General features: G+C 40.2%; 1 protein-coding gene across 1 annotated transcript in view; it reads left to right on the top strand.

Annotated features, from left to right (window-relative positions):
- The window catches only part of Hepacam2 (HEPACAM family member 2), a 33,349-nt gene that overhangs the window by 9,146 nt on the left and 3,518 nt on the right, over positions 1 to 20,685 (top strand). The window contains exons 3-8 of the mRNA XM_026787548.1: positions 5,100 to 5,396; positions 14,641 to 14,766; positions 14,859 to 14,883; positions 14,973 to 15,010; positions 16,237 to 16,310; positions 17,831 to 17,939. Coding sequence (XP_026643349.1) covers positions 5,100 to 5,396; positions 14,641 to 14,766; positions 14,859 to 14,883; positions 14,973 to 15,010; positions 16,237 to 16,310; positions 17,831 to 17,939 — 669 coding nt within the window. The remainder of the gene's footprint in view (positions 1 to 5,099; positions 5,397 to 14,640; positions 14,767 to 14,858; positions 14,884 to 14,972; positions 15,011 to 16,236; positions 16,311 to 17,830; positions 17,940 to 20,685) is intronic.

Raw genomic sequence — 20,685 nt, 5'->3', positions numbered from 1 at the left:
TATCAAGATTGACCATATGTCCATTGGGCCATGATGTCATAATCCGGTGCTAACCTTAATGAAATACCATGACGAGTAAAAAGTCATCAAATATCTATTTATGGTTTACAAAATGTAAATGCCCTCTAGCTCCAACTGTAAATAATAACTCAATAACCACTCCATTTTCTGTGAAACACATGACACTGCTGCAGGGAGTACTCTAAGTGATAAAAATTAAAGGGAAAAGGGAACATTTGCAGTAAATACTTACCATCTGCTCCCTTGCAGAGTGGCAAGAAGCATCATGATGGAAACTTAGGTACTGTTCCCACCCAGTCATAAATGGTTAAAGAGAACAGATGACATGTGATTTGACAAGTCATTTAGTAAACAGCCATCCCTAAGGCAAAGAGTTCATTTCCATTGAGAGTGTTCTGCCACAGGCAAGATGGCGAACTATAATCCAAAGGCAAATGGAATTATCCATCTGTTTTTATCTGAATCAGAGGTCACGCTAGTTGAGTCATTGCAAATGTCTCCTACAGGGCTGCCCATTGACTTGACCAAGGCTCTCTATTATAGCTCAAAATAGAAGAATCTTCACTCTGAAGTGCTGAGCAGTGTAAAGAAAATAGTGCCATAGTCCAGTCAGGGGAGAAGAGAATGTAAACAGTGTGTAGACCGTAAGATGAAGGTGTGTGCCTGTGTGTGCTTATGTGTGTAAGAGGGAGAAACACACAGAAAAGACAGGCACAGACCCAAACACAGGAACAGAGAAAGGGGTGAGGGAGGAACAGAAGTAGGAAAAAAGAAGAGGTGGAAGAGAATAATGGGAAAGAGGGAGCTGTAAATAGAGAAAGAGATGATTATACAGATGTACAGATGTTGGGTTTCTAGGAAAATAAATGATAACTTTTCAGAGCTGGAGAGGTGACTCAGCAGTTAAGAACCCTGGCTGCTCTTCCAGAGGACCTGAGTTCAATTCCCAGCACCCACATGGAAGCTCACAACTGTCTGTAGTCCAGTTCCAAGTGATCTGACAAGTTCATACAGATTTTTTTTAATTTTTTATTTTATTTTATTGAAAAAAATTTCCTCCTCCTCCCAGCCTCCCACTCCTCTCCCCCTCCCCCCACTCCTCTCCCCCTCCCTTTCCAGTCTGAAGAGCAGTCAGGGTTCCCTGCCCTGTGGAAAGTCCAAAGTCCTCCCCCCCCCATCCTGGTCTAGGAAGGTGAACATCCAAACTGGTTAGGCTCCCACAAAGCCAGAACATGAAGGAGGATCAAAACCCCGTGCCATTGTCCTTGGCTTCTCAGCAGCCCTTATTGTGTGCCATATTCAGAGAGTCCGGTTTTATTCCATGCTTTTTCAGTCACAGTCCAGCTGGCCTTGGTGAGCTCCCAATAGATCAGCCCCACTGTCTCAGTGGGTGGGTGCACCCCTCGTGGTCCTGACTTCTTTGCTCATGTTCTCCCTCCTTCTGCTACTCATTGGGACTTTGGGAGCTCAGTCCAGTGCTCCAGTGTGGGTCTCTCTCTCTCTCTATCTCCATCCATCGCCAGATGAAGGTTCTAAGTTCATACAGATTTAATGCAGGCAAAGCACCAAAGGTCGTAAAATAAGAAAAACATTTTTAAAATGATAACTTTTCATTGGTGTGCTTCTTTATCTTATAATTTTTTACAATGAACATGCATTTCCTTTTTATAATCAGGTAAAATATAAATTTTATAAAATTGTATCAGAAATAATGAATTTAAATGCCTCAAAGTATTAGTTTCCGGGAACTGGAAGAAATGCTTGACAGGGAGGGTTCATAGAGGATTGAGAGACATGAAACTAACTTTGGGGAGATAGATGTGGCATATTACAGAGAGAGCCAGATGTGGTGTATGAGAGAGAGAAAGATGGTATCAACCGTGAAACCCAACAAATAAGGAAGTAGCAAAATCAACAGACATGTGACCAAAGAAGAAAACTGCATTATCAAGTTCTCTTCTTTCAAAGGATGTTTTATTTACAACAAGTTATTTTAAAATTATTGGTATTACTCAGCAACCATGACGCTAAATATGTACTTCTTCCATAGAGTCAAACCCACCATCCAAGATTAGAGAAATGCTATCTGTGGGAATACTCAAATATATTGCAAGACCTTGAGGCAATTCCAGGGGAGTTCCCCCTGGCGCTGGGAAGAACATGGTCCACTTTGAAAGGCACCACAGCTGTTCCCATGTGAGATCAATTACACAGCAACGTGTCGTCACAAGCGTGTTCTGTAAACCCTGGAAGTGGAAGCCAGTGGGAAGATAGGAATCGAAACCTGTTTTTATGGTCACTCCTGTGTTCCTTTTCGCATCTCTATTGCTCTGCTCTAAGACGACTCTCAGATTTTATATTGTGCACATGAACAGAGGTCTCTTGAACTTCCAAACCACACACCATCTGTTCCGTTGCCTCTCCTCTACGTGAAGCAGTTAGTGGCCCCTGACTGTACTGTCTTATATATCTCATCAGTGCTGGCAACCTAAAGAAAGAGCCCCCATCGCAGCACAGAGCAGAAGACTCAGTCTTAGGCACTATCTTCAATATCCCAGTTCCTCCCCGATGCCTAGAATAGCGCTGTGCATGAGTAACCTTGATGTTGAGTTTTTTCTGAATCATTAAAACAATTTTTCACTTCTAATATACAACTATTTACAGACCGTTTACCTCGTATTCAGTGTTATAAGTAATCTAACCATATTTAAGCATGTTTAAATTTTACAAGGGGATATAGGTAAATAACATACAGTTAGCACTCCAGCTTCTATAGGGAAATTGAGCATCTACCAATTTGGTGCCCAGAGTGGATCCTGTAACCAATTCCTCAGGATAGCAAGGACTGACTAAGCTAGCTTCTGCTTTCCTCCTGGCAGTAGGTTTACTGCTATAACCATAGTAATACAGTGCTGTGGGGCACTTCACATTGCCCTATGTCTTCAGAAGGAAAACCGGCTATATAACTAAATATACTCTATAAAACACTATTTCCAGTTTCTGTTATATCTTATGAAACTTGTCTTCACGAAGGCAGACGGATCAGAAAATTATGGCACAATGAAGATCTACAAAGTTAACTAAGATCGGTTTGACAATAGCCCCAAATGCTAGAGCATAATATCAAGAATTTTGTCATAAGTTCAAAAGCATAATAATTTTGGCAGTTAGCTAATCTATATTTTTATATTAAAAGATGAAGAGATCCCAAAAGTATAAATAACTTCCAAAGAACACTTAATTCATGGTTGAGAAAGATGTTACCCTAAAATCTTGTCCTTACATCACATGATTACACATATAGAGACAGTTATAGCAGCTTTTAAAAAGAAATGAAAATACTGAGCAGTCAATACAGTTTGTAAATTCTTTAACAATGCAAATTGTTTGCATACTAACTATAATTTTTATAATTATATTACTTCCCATTTTCCTTTCCTACCTCCAATCTCTCCCCTACACCTCCTTGATCCCTTTCAAAATTCATGGCCTGTTTGTTAAATGGTCACAAATATACACATACATTCCTAAATATTTAAATGCAAATCATTTTATACTTATTATCTCTCAAACCCTTGACAATTAAATGGTTGCTTGACTAATTACATGAGAGGGTAATTTATCATAAGGCAATATGGTTAGCCAACTATATTCTGACATAGAAAAATTATATAGCATAAACCTTATTGCTTTAAATGTCTCAGTAATGCTGTCTAATAGCTATGTGACTATGGGAAATTACATTTAAAATTATAATAATGAAAATAACATTTGTCTCGTGAAACTTATTTAAGATAAAGTGTAATCTATATGTCTGACTACTTGGAGTTCCTTCCTGGGGCCAATGTCAAGTAAATGTCAGTTAATGTCAAGTGAAAAGTGAGTATAGCCATGCCCAAGATAACTTATATTTTTGGTTGTGAGCCTAGCCTTTAACGGCTGAGCCATCTCTCCAGCCCCCAAAATAACTTAGACTAGAGGAGAAACCTCATATCTGGGAAATATTTTTAATATTGCTCTCATTCTCTACAAGAAGGCCTGTGGTATGTGTCTTCAACTGGTCTAATGCCATAGTGATTCTCATAGATGCGGAAGTGTGGGAAAACACAGTCAAATAGCCATAGTTAAGTAGCTCTTTAATTTTTCAATGAAGATGTGTTATTGGGTGTGTGTGTGCTGTGTGAGAGTGAGTGCGAGTGTGGTCTGTGTGAGATTGTGTGTAAGGTATGTGTATGCTATGTCTGTGTGCTGTGTGTTTATGGTGTATGTGTGGTGCGTATGTGTGGTATATGTGGTGTCTGTGAGTATGTGAGAGAGTGGTATGTAGTGTGTGTGTGTGTGTGTGTGTGTGTGTGTGTGTGTGTGTGTGTGTATTCCAAATGGAATCTAAGGCTTAGAAGGATTTCTTTTAATTTTTTTTTTCTCAAAACAGGGTTTCCCTGTGTAGCCATGGCTGTCCTGGAACTCACTCTGTGGACCATGTTGGCCTTGAACTCAGACGTCTGCCTAACTTTGAAACCCTAGTGCTGGGATTAATGGCATACACCAACACCAGCTAGAAGAACTTTTTTAATCTGTAAAAATCTTAAGAAAATCTGAAACTCCTACCTATTTGTACAAATCTGTGTTCCTTCTGAAATGGTCTTTGATAAATATTTGCATGACCTGACATTAAGAGGAAAAACAGACACTTCTCAAAGTATGCTTGCCAAGGAGAAAATAGTACCTATTTGTTGTAAAAGTGTTTTCAAGTGTAATTCCTATTACAGAAAGACAGAGGTTGCCTAGTGACCGTGTGCATTTATCAATATGGCACAAAAAGCTTAGCCCTACACTGATGATGTCAGTGTCTTTAAATCTGTAGACTAAGTTTCAGGCCTTAACTATTGTAAATATGTCCAATCAAGTACTTTCCAGTTTTGAGAATATCAGAATGAAACCTAGAGATATAATTGAGGGTTTAAGTGAGGCTGCCTTTCCTCAAGTCTACATGAAGACATAAACTCCTCAAGCCCTGAAACTGTGCTGTGACTCTTCATATGACACACACCCTCCATCTCTTCTTTGCTTTAATACAGATGGACCTTACGGACTTCAAGTTAATTCTGATAAAGGGCAAAAGTTGGGAGAAGTGTTCACTGTTGACCTAGGTGAAGCCATCCTATTTGACTGTTCTGCTGATTCTTATCCCCCCAACACCTACTCCTGGATCCAAAGATCTGACAATACAACCTATGTCATTAAACATGGGCCTCGTCTAGAAGTCACGTCTGAGAACGTGGCCCAGAAGACTGCTGACTACTTGTGCTGTGCTTACAACAACATGACGGGAAGGCGAGATGAAGCTCGCTTCACTGTCGTCATCACTTCCGTAGGTAAGTGTGTGAAAGAGCAAACCTTTATAAAGCATAAAGGTATGGCCAGCCTTAGTTTCCCAAGTGCCTATGAAGAAGACAGCATAATTTTACTGTTGTTTGAATGGTCTCTTTTCTCAGTTAACGAAGCCATGAGTTTTGAGGATCCAAGAATGAAAACTCAAAACAAGATGGAGGGAAATTTAAATGGCAGTTTGGGGAGCTATGAAGAGTCAGTAAATTATTTCTGGGTCTGTTATTGCGTTCCTAATTTTATGATCAGATGCATAAAGGGAATAGACTTCTCAGTTAAAGGTTTATGTGTACCATTAAATTAAGGTAGAAGAACAAATACGGAGGAGTTGGGGTCTTGGGTTTCCATTTCCCGCTTGCTCCTCGGTCTTCATTGGTTCCTCTTTTTTTTTCATTCTTGGCGTACTTGAAATCAATAGAAGTGTTTATCAAGAACCTAACAGACGTGGAAACAACTTCCATAAGTCTGTAAAATTCAGAATTCTCTAGAAGTTGCATCTTAGAAATGCCATGGCCCAAAAGGTCAACTGCAGCTTGTTAGGGACACAGCAAATTCCCATCCCACCAACTTCTCTGTGGAGCATGGTTCTGCTCTCTAGTGTCATTCCTGTGCCATTCTCTCTCGTAACACCGGCCTACTCACATCGTTGTCTTCAAAGCTCTACAGCTGTACCCACATCTGCCTTCTAGATACCCCCCCCCAGAGGTTCTAAAAGCAGAAGATAAGTCTAAATTAGCAGGACTGAACCACTTTCCTTTTTCCTACATACCTATTCTGTCTGTATGTTCCCCACTTTTAAGTGAATTTCCCTATAATCTATGAGCTTAGCAGAAAACTAAGTATCACCTCAAACTCCTGTTTTCTGATCCTTGTGCCCTGTACTACACTCAACCACCAAGCTCTGTCTAGTCTACATGTTTAGCTCCCAAATCTACCTACTTCCCTCCTTTCTTCTACTTTTTCTTTGTCTTTCCTCTTATTGCCCTTCTACCTCTTCCTCCTGCACTCTTCCTGTTTTTAATCTTCCATCATTATTTCTTCTGTTACATTCAATACCCTTGCATACAGAGAAAAGACAAACCTGATACAACTTAAGGAAAAGCCCACACTCTGAATAGGAAGCAATGACTTGGATGATTGCCTTGGTGAAGGAACAAGTCCAGAAAGCATCACAACCATGAGTCCACAGATGCCTCTGTTCCATAGCATCACCCCTAGTGCCTAGAGTAAGACACATAGCACAGAGAAGCTCAGTATATTGTGTTCAATAAAGGAAGCAAAACTAAAATGCCAATTTACACAGATTTTGTTTGTTTGTTTTTGAGACAGGGTTTCTGTGTAGCTTTGGAGCCTGTCTTGGCACTAGCTCTGTAGACCAGGCTGGCCTCAAGCTCAAGAAGATCCACCTGCCTCTGCCTCCCAACTTATTCCCAGAATAAAAGCATGCACTATCACTTCCTGACTATACAGGTATATTTTTAAACCTTAGGCTAAAACATGCCATCTACACTCATCCAGCTGCCTGCATCAAAATCACCTAGGCAGTTTGAAATGTAGTTTCTCAAGTGGCCAAGGCAGAAGGAATCCTCTGTCAATGTCAGCGTGGGGTACAAATCATGAACTTGTCTCCAAATAAACAGATAAACAAACCAATTTTTAAGACACTCCTGACCTGCTGGGTCAGGAGCTTGAACTATGACATTTGGACTCAAATAACACTTAGTACAAGTATGATAACTGCTGATTATTGGTTGTTCCTCCAGTGAATTTATAATTCAATAAGAACATCTTAGGGAGTCACAAAGGCATATCAAACTGGACAAAGCCTACAGGGTGATAAAAAAAATGTGTGTTCTCTCAGAACTATTTGAGATTTAAGGTATACGTAATTGTAAAATTAAGTATATTGCAATTCATATACTGTCTTGATGAACATTTTTTTGATATATTTTTTTATTGAAAAAATTTCTGCCTCCTCCCCACCTCCCATTTCCCTCACCATCCCCCCACTCCTTTCCCCCTTCTCCCACTCCTCTCCCCCTCTCTCTCCAGTCTGAAGAACAGTCAGGGTTCCCTGCCCTGTGGGAAGTCCATGGTCCTCCCCCCTCCATCCAGGTCTAGGAAGGTAAGCATCCAAACAGGCTAGGCTCCCACGAAGCCAGTACATGCAGTAGGATCAAAACCCAATGCCATTGTCCTTGGCTTCTCAGCAGCCCTCATTGTCCGCCCTGTTCAGAGAGTCCGGTTTTATCCAATGCTTTTTCACTCCCAGTCCAGCTGGCCTTGGTGAGCTCCCAATAGATTAGCCCCACTGTCTCGTGGTCCTGACTTCCTTGCTCATGTTCTCCCTCCTTCTGTTCCTCATTTGGACCTTGGGAGCTCAGTCCGGTGCTCCAATGTAGGTCTCTGTCTCTATCTCCATCCATCGCCAGATGAAGGTTCTATGGTGATATGCAAGATATTCATCAGTATGGCTATAGGATAGGGTCATTTCAGGTTCCCTCTCCTCAACTGCCCAAGGAACTAACTGGGGACATCTCCCTGAACACCTGGGAGCCCCTCTAGAGTCAAGTTTCTTGCCAACCCTAAGATGGCTCCCTTAATTAGGATATATACTTCCCTGCTCCCATATCCACCCTTCCTTTATCCCAACCATCCCATTCCTCCAAGCTCCCCCATCCTCCCCTTCTCACTTTTTTCTCCCCATTTCCCCTTTCCCCAATCCCACCCCACCGCCAAGTTCCCAATTATTGCCTGGCAATCTTGTCTACTTCCAATATCCAGGAGGATAACTATGTTTTTCTTTGGGTTCACCTTCTTATTTAGCTTCTCTAGGATCACAAATTATAGGCTCAATGTCCCTTATTTATGGCTAGACACCAATCATGAGTAAGTATATCCCATGTTCATCTTTTTGGGTCTGGCTTACCTCACTCAGGATAGTGTTTTCTATTTCCATCCATTTACATGCAAAATTCAAGATGTCATTGTTTTTTACCGCTGAGTAGTACTCTAATATGTATATATTCCACACTTTCTTCATCCATTCTTCCATTGAAGGGCATCTAGGTTGTTTCCAGGTTCTGGCTATTACAAATAATGCTGCTATGAACATAGTTGAACAAATGCTTTTGTCATATGATAGGGCATCTCTTGGGTATATTCCCAAGAGTGGTATTGCTGGGTCCTGGGGTAAGTTGATCCTGAATTTCCTGAGAAACCACCAACTGATTTCCAAAGTGGTTGCACAAGTTTGCATTCCCACCAGCAATGGATGAGTGTGTCCCTTGCTCCACAACCTCTCCAGCAAAGGCTATCATTGGTGTTTTTGATTTTAGCCATTCTAAATACATTTGACAGGTATAAGATGGTATCTCAAAGTTGTTTTGATTTGCATTTCCCTGATCACTAAGGAGGTTGAGCATGAGCTTAAGTGTCTTTTGGCCATTTGAACTTCTTCTTTTGAGAATTCTCTGTTCAGTTCAGTGCCCCATTTTTTAATTGGGTTAATTAGCATTTTAAGGTCTAGTTTCTTGAGTTCTTTATATATTTTGGAGATCAGACTTTTGTCTGTTACGGGGTTGGTGAAGATCTTCTCCCAGTCAGTAGGTTTTTTTTTTTTGTTGTTGTCTTAGTGACAGTGTCCTTTGCTTTACAGAAGCTTCTCAGTTTCAGGAGGTCCCATTTATTCAATGTTGCCTTAATGTCTGTGCTGCTGGGGTTATACGTAGGAAGCGATCTCCTGTACCCATATGTTGTAGAGTACTTCCCACTATTTCTTCTATCATATTCAGTGTGTTCAGATTGATATTGAGGTCTTTGATCCATTTGGACTTGAGTTTTGTGTATGGTGATAGATACGGATCTATTTTCATTCTTCTACAGGTTGACATCCAGTTATGGCAGCACCATTTGTTGAAGATGCTTTCTTTCTTCCATTGTATACTTTTAGCTCCTTAATTCCGCCTGTAATATTGTTGTCCAGTAGAACTTTATGCAAGGAGGAAATTGTCACTACCATCACTTTCAACATGGAGGCCACTAACCTTGCTTAGCTTTTCCATGATTCAAACATGGCTATGCAACTGAGGATTAAAGTTTCAATTTTATTTCATCTTTATTCACTTGAATTTAAATTTTACATAACTATATCTTTCTATTGCCCAGTATATTTACAAAATACTTACCCAAATTGTGCCCCTTCTGGACAGTAAAAGGTAATACATTTTCCTTGTAGACCCTCCAAAGCATGCGCTCAAAGTGGTTAAAATTAGCATGCATACATGATTTGTCACCTACTATTGGACAAATAAGAGCTAGGCACTGAGATTCAAGCAACCCCTGATAATAACCCCTAACCAAAATGTGATGTATCAAACCTACAGACAACTAAAGAACATCTTTTGCCTTATAATTTACTATATTTTTATAGGCTCAAGCAGCTTTTCACCGTGTAACTAACAGAAATTTAGTTTAGAACAAGGTTGTGTGTGTATACCAAAGCATATATGGGATGACTTGGTGAGATCTTAGTATCAGGTTAGACTTGTTCTTTATGCTCACTGCAAGTGGAAATATAAGTATAGTATGTAGTAGTATATTACAATAGAGTCTTCCCTACTTATTAACTTTCTGCATTAATATTCAGCCAGTAAGTGTTCATAATATCAGAAGCCCCCGGTATTTGACCAAGATTTTATTACCAAAGACTGATACTGTTTTCATGTCGGATAATTGTCCTTAGCAAAGTCCCAAAAACCTGTTTGACCTGTACAAAGTCTGGCATTTGTTATTGTAGTAAACAAGGAGAACAGGTGCTCATTTTCCAGAGTGAACCAGGATTGTCAACATTCATGGCCTCATTGTGGTTTTTTAATAGCTCTTTTCCAATATTCAAGGTTCACTGAGCTTTGTCGCCAACAAAAGTAAAAAACAGAAGAAAATCACTAACGCAGATGTGATGTGTTCACTGTTTCTGTTTCAAAATGAATGAATTTCTGAAACAAAGATTAATGAATTTCTGCAGCACGAACTGATACACATGACCGTTGCTTACAAGGCCAGCCGAACACTTATAGAATATGTATTCTGACAGACAAGCTGTATTAAGACTTGTACGGAATTTGAAATAGTTTGTAAGATGTTTCTAGAATCAAGTTGAAGTTTTGTGTCACCAGATGCAACTTGCAGAAAATAGATGAATCTCCTCATTTTTAATGAGGCAAAACTATGTAACTGCTTTGAAGTTTCAGCAATAAGACATAGAGGGGGAAGTGAAAGGCAGCCAAAGATGACTCAGGGTCACAGACGCGAAAGAAAATAACAAGGTCAGGAAATAATCAAAAGTTTTATTGGTGGCTTTCAGTTAAGGAGAGGAAAGCTGGAGAAGGTGACAATTAGCTCTCTGTCTTCAGCCTGCATGAAGCTAGACAGATGGGGACTTCCACCTCTGTAGGCTATGATTCACAGCTAATTTGAGATATTATTAATTGACCTTTCCGTGACTCAGTGGAAATATCTAAAGAAAACAGAGGCAATTGGAAGAGACACACAGCAAATGAATGACAAAATAGCTTCTGAATTTAAAGACTTTCTTTTTAACAATTTCAAAAATTCTATTCTTTTTAGGTCACTAAGCTATTGGTGTGGATATTGCCCTTTTAATCGATACATACAGGATTATGAGTATAAAGCAGTGTATGTATAGTGCATCTCACAGTAGTGATTTAGGTTCAGTAAATACTTCAAAATATGGATATCTATATTCAAAATGTTTTCTTTAAATAATTTCTCAGCTAATTTAATGTAAAAAATATGCAGGTACTTTGTCCACAAGATACACTATTTCATACTTACAAGAAAAAAATATCTATAGCTAAAAGTAATGTCTAGTTGTTTCAAGAAAATAATAGGCATTAAGATAATGAACTAGTTGAACAAATGTTTTTGTGATATGATGGAATATATACACATTAGAGTACTACTCAGTGCCAAAAATTAATGACATCTTGAATTTTGCATGAAAATTGATGGAAATAGAAAACACTATCCTGAGTGAGGTAACCCAGACCCAAAAAGATGAACATGGGATGTACTCACTCATAATTGGTTTCTAGCCATAAATAAGGGTCATTGAGTCTATAATTTGTGATCCTAAAGAAGCTAAATAAGAAGGTGAACCTAAAGAAAAATAATGAACTAGCATTTATATTTGAAAGTAATTATTTTACCACCTTAATTAAGGACTTCTTTAAATACACATATCCATATTTTAAAGTATTAACTGAACCTAAATTACTACTGTGAGATAAATATAGAAATGTAGCTATTTAAAGGTTTGTATTTAATGAAGATATTAAAGTGTACTTCAAAATTCAATATCCAAAATTCCCCGAGGGCATGTGGACATGGTTTAAGAGGTATCTAGAAAGAAGTGTTTTAAATGTATATGTAATGTGGATAATCAATCATTAAAAATTATAATCCAAATCTTTTCATTTAAAAAGTAGGAAAGAACATAAACTAGTAAGAGAAATTGATTGATTTCTCCTATTTTGCTACAAGTTTTTCAACTTTGGGTAAATTAAGATACAGAGTGAGATACCACCACCTTAGCCTTGACGTCTGGATCTTGAGACCTTTGATGATAGCTGCTTGAGGACCTACTTCATAACACCTGTGTCTGTCAAGCGGGCATGAGAAGTGTGTAGGTAACACAGCCCAGAGTATGTCATCTTCATCTCCATGGGGACCTGAGGCAGCTGCCATCAGCAGTGAACAGATTGGATGGAAGAGTTCTCAGGGCCCCATCCTCACCTAGAAATAGACACACTGCCTATGCAGCATATGGCTGTCCTGTTGGGGTGCAGCCTCCAACAGCAGGGTAGCGATACCATGGATACCACACCTCTTGCCTATATTTACACTTGGCATGTTAGTCCATTTTATTTGTTTGCTTAAGGAGGGGGCAAATATTTGCCCTCCAGCTTTGGTAAACGAGTCCATCGTCCCAAATATATTCTATGAGCAGTAAGACTAGAATTTCTCTACTATTTTCAAGTCAGAATTCTAGAAGCTTAGCTGTCCAAAAACACACTTGTCTAGGGCTGAGACCACAGCCATGGTGCCCTTTGAATAGAAGTCAAAGGGAAGCATCTAATGTTTGATAGTTAAATTTGGAGGTTTCTGTGATTGAAAAGATGATTCAGCTGTTAAGAACACTCGCTGCTCTTCCAGAGAACCCAAGTTCAGATCAGAAAGCTCACAACTGCCTGTAACTCCAACTCCAGGGGATTTGATGTCTTTACTGGCCTCCATGGACCCATGCACAGAAATGGGACTCTCTCTCTGTCTCTCTCTCTCTCTCTCTCTCTGTCTCCCTGTCTCTCTCTCACAGTCACACGCACGCACACACACACACACACACACACACACACACACACACACACACATATCTATTTTTTCTTAGTACTAGCTTAGAGGAAATAAGTCTCCCAAAGGGACAGTGCTCCCTTCAACAGAATGCTTCTACCTTGGTGAGTTAATTGAGATATCCAATTATGATGTGACAGAATTAGACCAGATAAATGTTTGATTCAAATCCAGTTCAGTAGAGAAACTGTTTGCATCGCTGATGAACAAGCATGGTATTAATAAAAACAACGGTAGAGAGTTAAAAAGGATCACAGTGACCCCAAAATGGGCCAGAACTTTTCTTAGTAGAAACCATCCTTGTCTCTCAGACTCAAAGGGAATATGACAACAACAGTGTACGGTCAAATCAGAGGGGATAGCGTGGTTTCCCTGACCTGTCTACTGGAGTTTGGTATTTACCAGCTGTACTGAATAGAAAAAGACTAGATTATTTTAAATGATAGTATTCTACAAGGGAAAAGTCAAGAGATTTTTAGATATCCCCATGTTTGGAAAAGAAGGTGATAAAAGGCTCCCGCTTATTTTAACTCCTGGAGACCTGAACACCTTTATGGAGGAAGAAGAAAGGGATGCTGGCTCAGCATTTATTGCAGAACTGAGTAGCCACTCTGTTCCTCATCACACCCAGATTCTCAGGCGGTGTCTAAAATAAAAGTGGCATTACCTGGATTTAGTCCACATCAGTCTGGGCAGACAAAGGTCGCAACTACTTCCTCCTACGTAGGTTAATATATGACTAAGCATATCAGAGCCCACAGCTGATAGTGTAACATAACCATAGTCAATAAGTGGTTGTGTCAAACAGCACTGGAAAGGGTCAGAATGAAATCCTAAAAACCTGGGATCCTCCCCACCATTATAGCCCCAGCATTACAAGCCTCGGCTTCCTCATCCAGAAGAAGTGATAATATAACTGCACTCTAATAAGATTACCAAGGTGACCCAGCAATTACTATGGATCATGCATCCTGAGTACAGAATTTAGTATACTGCAAGCACTCCATATGTGTATTATAGCTACTAGCATTAAATTTTTATTTTATTGGTGCGTGTGCATGTGTGCATGTGTGTGTATGCATGCATATGTGTGTGTAGTGCTGCACATGTTCCACAGGGTATATGTGGGGGTTAGAAGACGATTTTCAGGAGACAAGGTTTTCCTTCCACAGTGGGTTTCAATATCAGTCTCAGGTAGGTCTTCAAGTTTGTACCACTCTGAGTCCTTTTACTAGCTGAGTCAAGCCATCTAGCAGGGCTGACTTTAAACATTTTATTGAAACTTGCATTTGCATGTTATTTGGTAATTGGAATTTCTTGATTGGTTGTTTAAAAAAGTAGTAAAGTGTATTTAAAATAAGCACTCTTCGTCTCACACCCTTAAATATAGACCGTAGTGTCTCTGAAAAGATCACACCCCTGAATCATACTAAAACAGAAAGACAGAAGGCAGAGAGAGAGGATGTAGAGAGACTGGAGGCAGAGAGAACACCCTGCATCTAAGGGTGTAGAGACAATGAGCTGAGAGATATAGGAAGGTGGCAAACACAAGTGAAGAGTGTGACAGGAACAACTTTCTGTGATTAGTACTTCGTGTCAGTATTTCCCAAGGTTCCCACTACATCTCCAGGCACAAATGTACCCAGGGCGTTTGGAGATTAGTTTTTAAATTGCTGTATTCCATCCATCTGGGGACGAAGGAGAGAATAAGGGAGAGAGGGAGAGGCTATGGTACCTTATTTAATTAGAGAATAATCATAAGCATGTCAGATTGTATGGTAATTTATTATTGTTTTTTAGGACTGGAGAAGCTTGCACAAAAAGGAAAATCACTGTCCCCATTAGCAAGCATAACTGGAATATCACTGTTTTTGATTATATCCATGTGTCTTCTTTTTCTGTGGAAAAAATACCAACCTTACAAAGGTAAGTTAAAATTAGAAAAAATACATTTTAGAAACATTGCAAAAAAAATTACTCAAAACACCTTACTCTGTTTTCCCCTCTCTTGCTTTTAGCTATAAGGCAGAAGCTAGAAGGCCGGTAATGTATACATTTCTGTGAAAAGTAAGAAAAACATTTTCCGTCTATCATAACCTTTGATTAATATGTCTGTTTTTTTTTTTTTTCAGACCAGAGTCAGAATACAGAAAAGCTCAAACCTTTTCAGGTAATGGCCAGACTGGAAAGGACTGTTATCCGTAGCGATGTATATTAACTAATCATCAGTGAGTACCAGGGGTGTTTACAGACAGGGCTGTCAACGTAGCAGAATTAATAGAAGCTGATATTAGCACAACCACAGTCCCTGTATTGCTCAGTGTCCTCCCTTTACAAGGTGAGCCACACAGGTCTGGAGGATACGCTAGGGAAAGCCTCTCAACTCCGTATACAGACAAGGCAACTAGAAACCAGAGAAGTGACGATGAGTTCTGCTCCGTTGGCCTTCTCATCATTAGTCTGCCAAAGCAAAAGGAGCCTTTGTAGTTCCCGGAGGATGTTACAATGCTAGCTATACAATACCGAAGGAGAGGAAGAAATGGAAGTGGAATAGGGGCAGTCCTGTTCTTTGTCCACAGCCGGTCCTCACTACCTTCACTGTTGATTCCGTACTGAGCTGTTCTACGTTAACAATGGAGCTTAAGTGCCGACGGTGGTGTCACCAAGAGCCAGGTTTCAGTCCTATATCTGCCACATCACTCTTGGGAAAATTACTTTTCTTGACCTCAGATTCCTTATCTATATGACAGTGACACACACTTCCTCCTGGAGCTGCTAAGAGAATTAAAATAAAATGACTTTAAGAGCTGAATGTGACTCATCACCAGTCTCTTACAGTAATCGGGCATCACAGAAGGGAAGGGTCCCAAACCATCTTGCTCCTCCAAACTACCTTCGCCCTCTTCATTTCCGAGATAAAGCCCGGATGGTGTCCCTATTATGTTGCAGTGGCTTTTATGTGTCTGTGCAGCTACTGTTAGTGCTCATTCCTTTTTTAATATTCTCTGTTAGCTCTATCACAGCACAGTCGATATCACAGGTGCATCAAAGGTCTCTGTGACATCCAGGCTAAGGCCTCGGTGATCTTCAATCCATGATCCTGTCTACATATGTGTATTTGAATATGGACTACCGTATTCCACATCAGACCTTAAGAATAATTGGTCAAGTTCAGTTTCGTTTTTCCTCTTGAGAAAAAGTTATTCCCAAAACCATTCAATGCCATTATGACCATATAGTACTAGGTAATATTAAATGGTTTCATGCAAATATCACTTAAAACAGGCAATAAAGGTAAGTTCTGTGGCTATTCCCATGAAACAAAAATAAATGCATGCATTTTTAAATATCAGAGGGAAGCATTGCTTTTGTAAGCAGTGTTCTTTTTCCTTTCAGGCCACGAAGATGCTCTGGGTGACTTCGGAATATACGAATTTGTGGCTTTTCCAGATGCGTCTGGTATTCCCAGGGTTGGTTTTCCTAGTGGCTGATTAACCAAGAAGTAGAATTCTGCTTTCCCAGAGGTGTAAGCAGCATTCATTTAAGAACGAGGGCAGGGGCTGGAGAGATGGCTCAGAGGTTAAGAGCACTGGCTGCTCTTCCAGAGGTCCTGAGTTCAATTCCCAGCAACCATATGGTGGCTCACAACCATCTGTTAATGAGATCTGGTGCCCTCTTCTGGCCTGCAGGCATCCATGGAGGCAGAACACTGTATACATAATAAATAAATAAATAAATAAATAAATAAATAAATAAATAAATGTTTAAAAAAAAAACGAGGACAATGATGTCCAAAGGCATCTCACAATGTTGACTCACTGTATACTGAGATCTGTGGAGCTAAGGCATTTTTCTCATCTTCTTCTCTTATAGAGATAGTAAAATTGGCACAAATAAGAAAGTTACACCAGTTAAAAAAAATACTCTTTACCTGATATAGTCTATGAATAAAGAAGTAACTAGGTTGAATATAGGGAGAAAAGAAGAACCGGGGACCAGGAGTCCCTAACAAGTTATTCCATGTTGTTTCAGTAACCGCAGCCTTTGATTTCACAGAATTCACCCTATTCCTCAGTTTCCTTCCTTTCTTCCTCATAACTCCCAATATCTTTTCAAAGATATCCGATCACATATCCTTGAAGTTACCTGCTTGTCATAGGGAGTTATTATATAGTAAAAACCTAATAATATACAGGTATATATCTTTATTCCTCTAAACCTAGGCTAAATGCAGGGTCTTTCACGGTTGAAACCATTTGTTTTCAGCCAGTCTCTTTTTAAAACACTGCAAATGATCAGTTTGGTGTAGAATGTGTCCCTGAATTATTAGCTGGCAAGCATTCATAGGATGTAAAGCACCAGGTTGTCCTCTATCTCCTTGCTCCCCTATAATAGTCCTCTTGGATGGGACCAAAAAGGGGACTGCTTGCTCCTGGGTGTTCTTTCTGCCCAAGAACCGCTTGAGATGAGAAAATGGTCCCTTTGCTCTCAGCATTCTATCTCCCTGTGTGCTTCATCCAGAGAGGTTCGTGGCTACAGACTTTATTACAGAAATGTAATGTCTTTTTACCAGCTTGAGATATGAGGAGGACTGTTGGCTTCACCATATTCTTTCGGCTAAGCCATCCTTGTACGTGTGATTGACAAAAATCTGTCCAAAAGAGCAATGAAGGTATAATGTAACAGTTAATACGTGCTGGCTAGTTCTAAACTGTAAGGCTGTGGTTTTTGGTTGTTTTTTTTTTTTCATCTCCCTCTTTTGCTACTTTTCTTCCTCCTTCTTTTCTGTACAGTATTTCTAGCATTCTTCGTCAATGACGAAGAGGGTGGCAGGATCTCCAAGCTATTCCTGAAGTAAATAAACAGGGCAGAGCGAGTGCAGAAGGAGGAGCAAGGAGGAGGTCACGTTCCAGAGGCCGTCCTCAAGCTGCAGCACACTTCCAGCTAAGCTCAGGCTAAGTTTCTTCCTTTAATGTTCTGTGTTTTCTAGATGCCGAATAGGTCCGGCCCAGCCCCTGACGGTGTGACAGGGCAGGATTTCCATGGCACCGTTTATGAGGTTATCCAGCACATCCCTGCTCAACAGCAAGACAACAACAGTAAGTCTGAACCTGCATTTGGTGGGTGCAGTGGAGGATCTCAGAGGTTAGCTTCTGCTTTCCTGAGGACTTATGTGAAGCCCCCCCAAAAAATACTAACACAAGAAATGATAGCTTCGAAACATGCAAAATTCTTCAGGATACATTCTCATTTGAAAATTATTTTGAAAAATGAAACAGGTAAGACTATAAATATCACCTAGAGACATGCATGTGGGCAGGTAGACAGAGGCAGAGCTCTGGAATTGCCTGTCTATCGCGTATGTTCCTCCCGTTCGGTCCTCTCAGAGGAATCCACAGTTGGGTATGAAAGGCTCAGTCAGGCCAGTGCTCAAGCCATCTTGAACAGATGAACTCCCCATGACTTTGCAGTGACCGTAGTCATGTCATGGCCACAAGCCTCCATGACTAAAGGAAAGGCCAGCCGAAGGCTACCAGGGAAGAACAGCTCAGTCACATCCAAGGCCTAGCATCCTCCCATTCGAGCCTATTTCCGGGTACATAAGATTGGTCCCTCTGAGGACAAACCCTGTTTTGAGGATAAAGGCAGCAACCCACTTACCCAGTTGGACTCAAGGCCATTACCAGATCTGCCTCTTTGCCTCGTAGGAGCTAAGCCCATAGTTTTTTGGAATAATGGAATCAACTCCAGTTTACGTGTGTGTAGCTGCCCGAGGCCTAACTGCCACAAATCACCTTCCACCCTTTCTTTAGCTGTCATTTGTTGACTTTAAACAGAACACCAGTAACCACACCCAGGGAACTTCCCCTCTGGCAAATGGAGCTGTTCCAACAAAGTAGTTCCTGGGTGAAGGTTGAGACTAGCAGCCGAGAGTGCATGAGAGCAGGGAGAGTCGTCTGATGGGGAACAGCACACATGGACCACGGCTGTTGTTACTGTTGTTAACGTGTGCCATAAGAACCCTCAGAGGACCCCATCAAAGGAAAACGCACACGAAGTCAGGGAGATGAAATAGTTCCTAGTGGAACTGAGAATTTCTAGTTTGAAATTTTAAAAAAGTTATGGTTTGAAGCAATGTATTCATAGACAGTTCAAGGAGGAGGCACAATACCATGACTCTTGGAAAATCAAACACTAAATTCATACCAGCCTCTCTTTGTTTCTGGAACAAAAAAGTGAGGGAATGTTTTGTTTTTAATCTTTTCTTTTTTGACTAATAAATATTAGTTGTGCATAGTTATGGAGTACAATATAATGTTTTAACCCATGTATCCATTGCGTATTGATGAAATCAGGTTAATTAGCCTATTTCTCACCAGAACTCTGAGATCATGTCTGTCTGCTTTCTGAGATTGAATCCAGTAAATAAATAAATTAATTAATAAACATAAAACTTGTTTGGAGCTGGGAAAATGATTCAGTTTGTAAAGCTCTCGCCATGAAAGTGTGAGAGCCTAAGTTTGGATCCCAGAACCCATGTAGAAAGCCTGATAGAGCTGCAAGCACCGGGAGACACAAGGCTGCAAACCAGAGACAGAAAAATCCCAGGAGTTTGTGGGCCAATCAGCAAGCTCCAGGTTCAGAGAGATCTTGTCTCAAATAAGAGATGAGAGAGAGAGAGAGAGAGAGAGAGAGAGAGAGAGAGAGAGAGAGAGAGAGGACAAGACACCTGATGATCGCACACACACACACACACATACACACACATGCACACACACATGCGCACACACATGCACACACACATACACACATACATACACACATACACACATATACACACACGTGCACACACATGCACAACACATACACACACATATACATACACACATACACACATGCACACACACGTGCACACACGTGTACACACACATACATGCACACGCACGCACACACACATGCACACACACATGTACACACACATGCACTTGCACACACACACACATACACACATGCAGGCATGCATGCACACAAATCTACTTACACATGCACCCATATACAAGTGCACACACAGAAACACATCACATTTATACATCACATACATGCACATATACACACACATAAAAATTATTAAGATCATTTTGAAATCTCTCCTGTTTAAATTCACTTGTTTTTCTACATAACTTGTGTTATAAATATCTACTTTTACTACTGGAATTCAAAAAAAAAAAAAACAATGAAGACTCAAAGTTTGTCTTTTAAAAAGTCTCCTAACACTGAAATAAATGGAAAGTTGTGATCATAGCAGGATAACTCCAGGATACAAAATAAAGTAAATGAGTTAAATTTTCATCTCAAAAAACTAATTTCTCAAAAAATAGTTTTTTAAAAATTCATGCAATTTTTTTTTTTTTTGGTGCCTGTCTGAAATGAAAAAGATCCTCAAAAATCCTCAGTCCAATAAAAGTTTATTTCAGAAACAATTTCTGCCGGTTGAAAACAAAGCAAAACTGCTTTCTCAAGCAAAGAACTATTTTAAATTGCAGGGCATCAGATCCTGCCCCACGCTCCAATGCTAGTACTCACACTCCGCACCACCCTACCCAGACCCCCAACCCTGCCTGTGGATCCCCTCACATTCCCATCTTCTGAGACCTGGTCATTTGTTTCATTTCTCTGTGTGTCATCCAATGGCTGTCTCTCCCTTAACCTTTGAGTTTGCCCCCTCTCTCCAAGACATTAAGATTATCCCCTCCCACACACAATTCCTTTTTAAAGAATGCAAACATAAACAACATCTCTACGACACAAAGTGATGAGTTAACCCTTTTAAGTTTTCCCTTCTAA

Source organism: Microtus ochrogaster, linkage group LG10 (genome assembly GCF_000317375.1).
Source record: "Microtus ochrogaster isolate Prairie Vole_2 linkage group LG10, MicOch1.0, whole genome shotgun sequence".
NCBI lineage: Eukaryota > Metazoa > Chordata > Mammalia > Rodentia > Cricetidae > Microtus > Microtus ochrogaster.
Note: the sequence above shows the minus strand (reverse complement) of the source record. Positions and strands in the feature narration are given on the sequence as shown.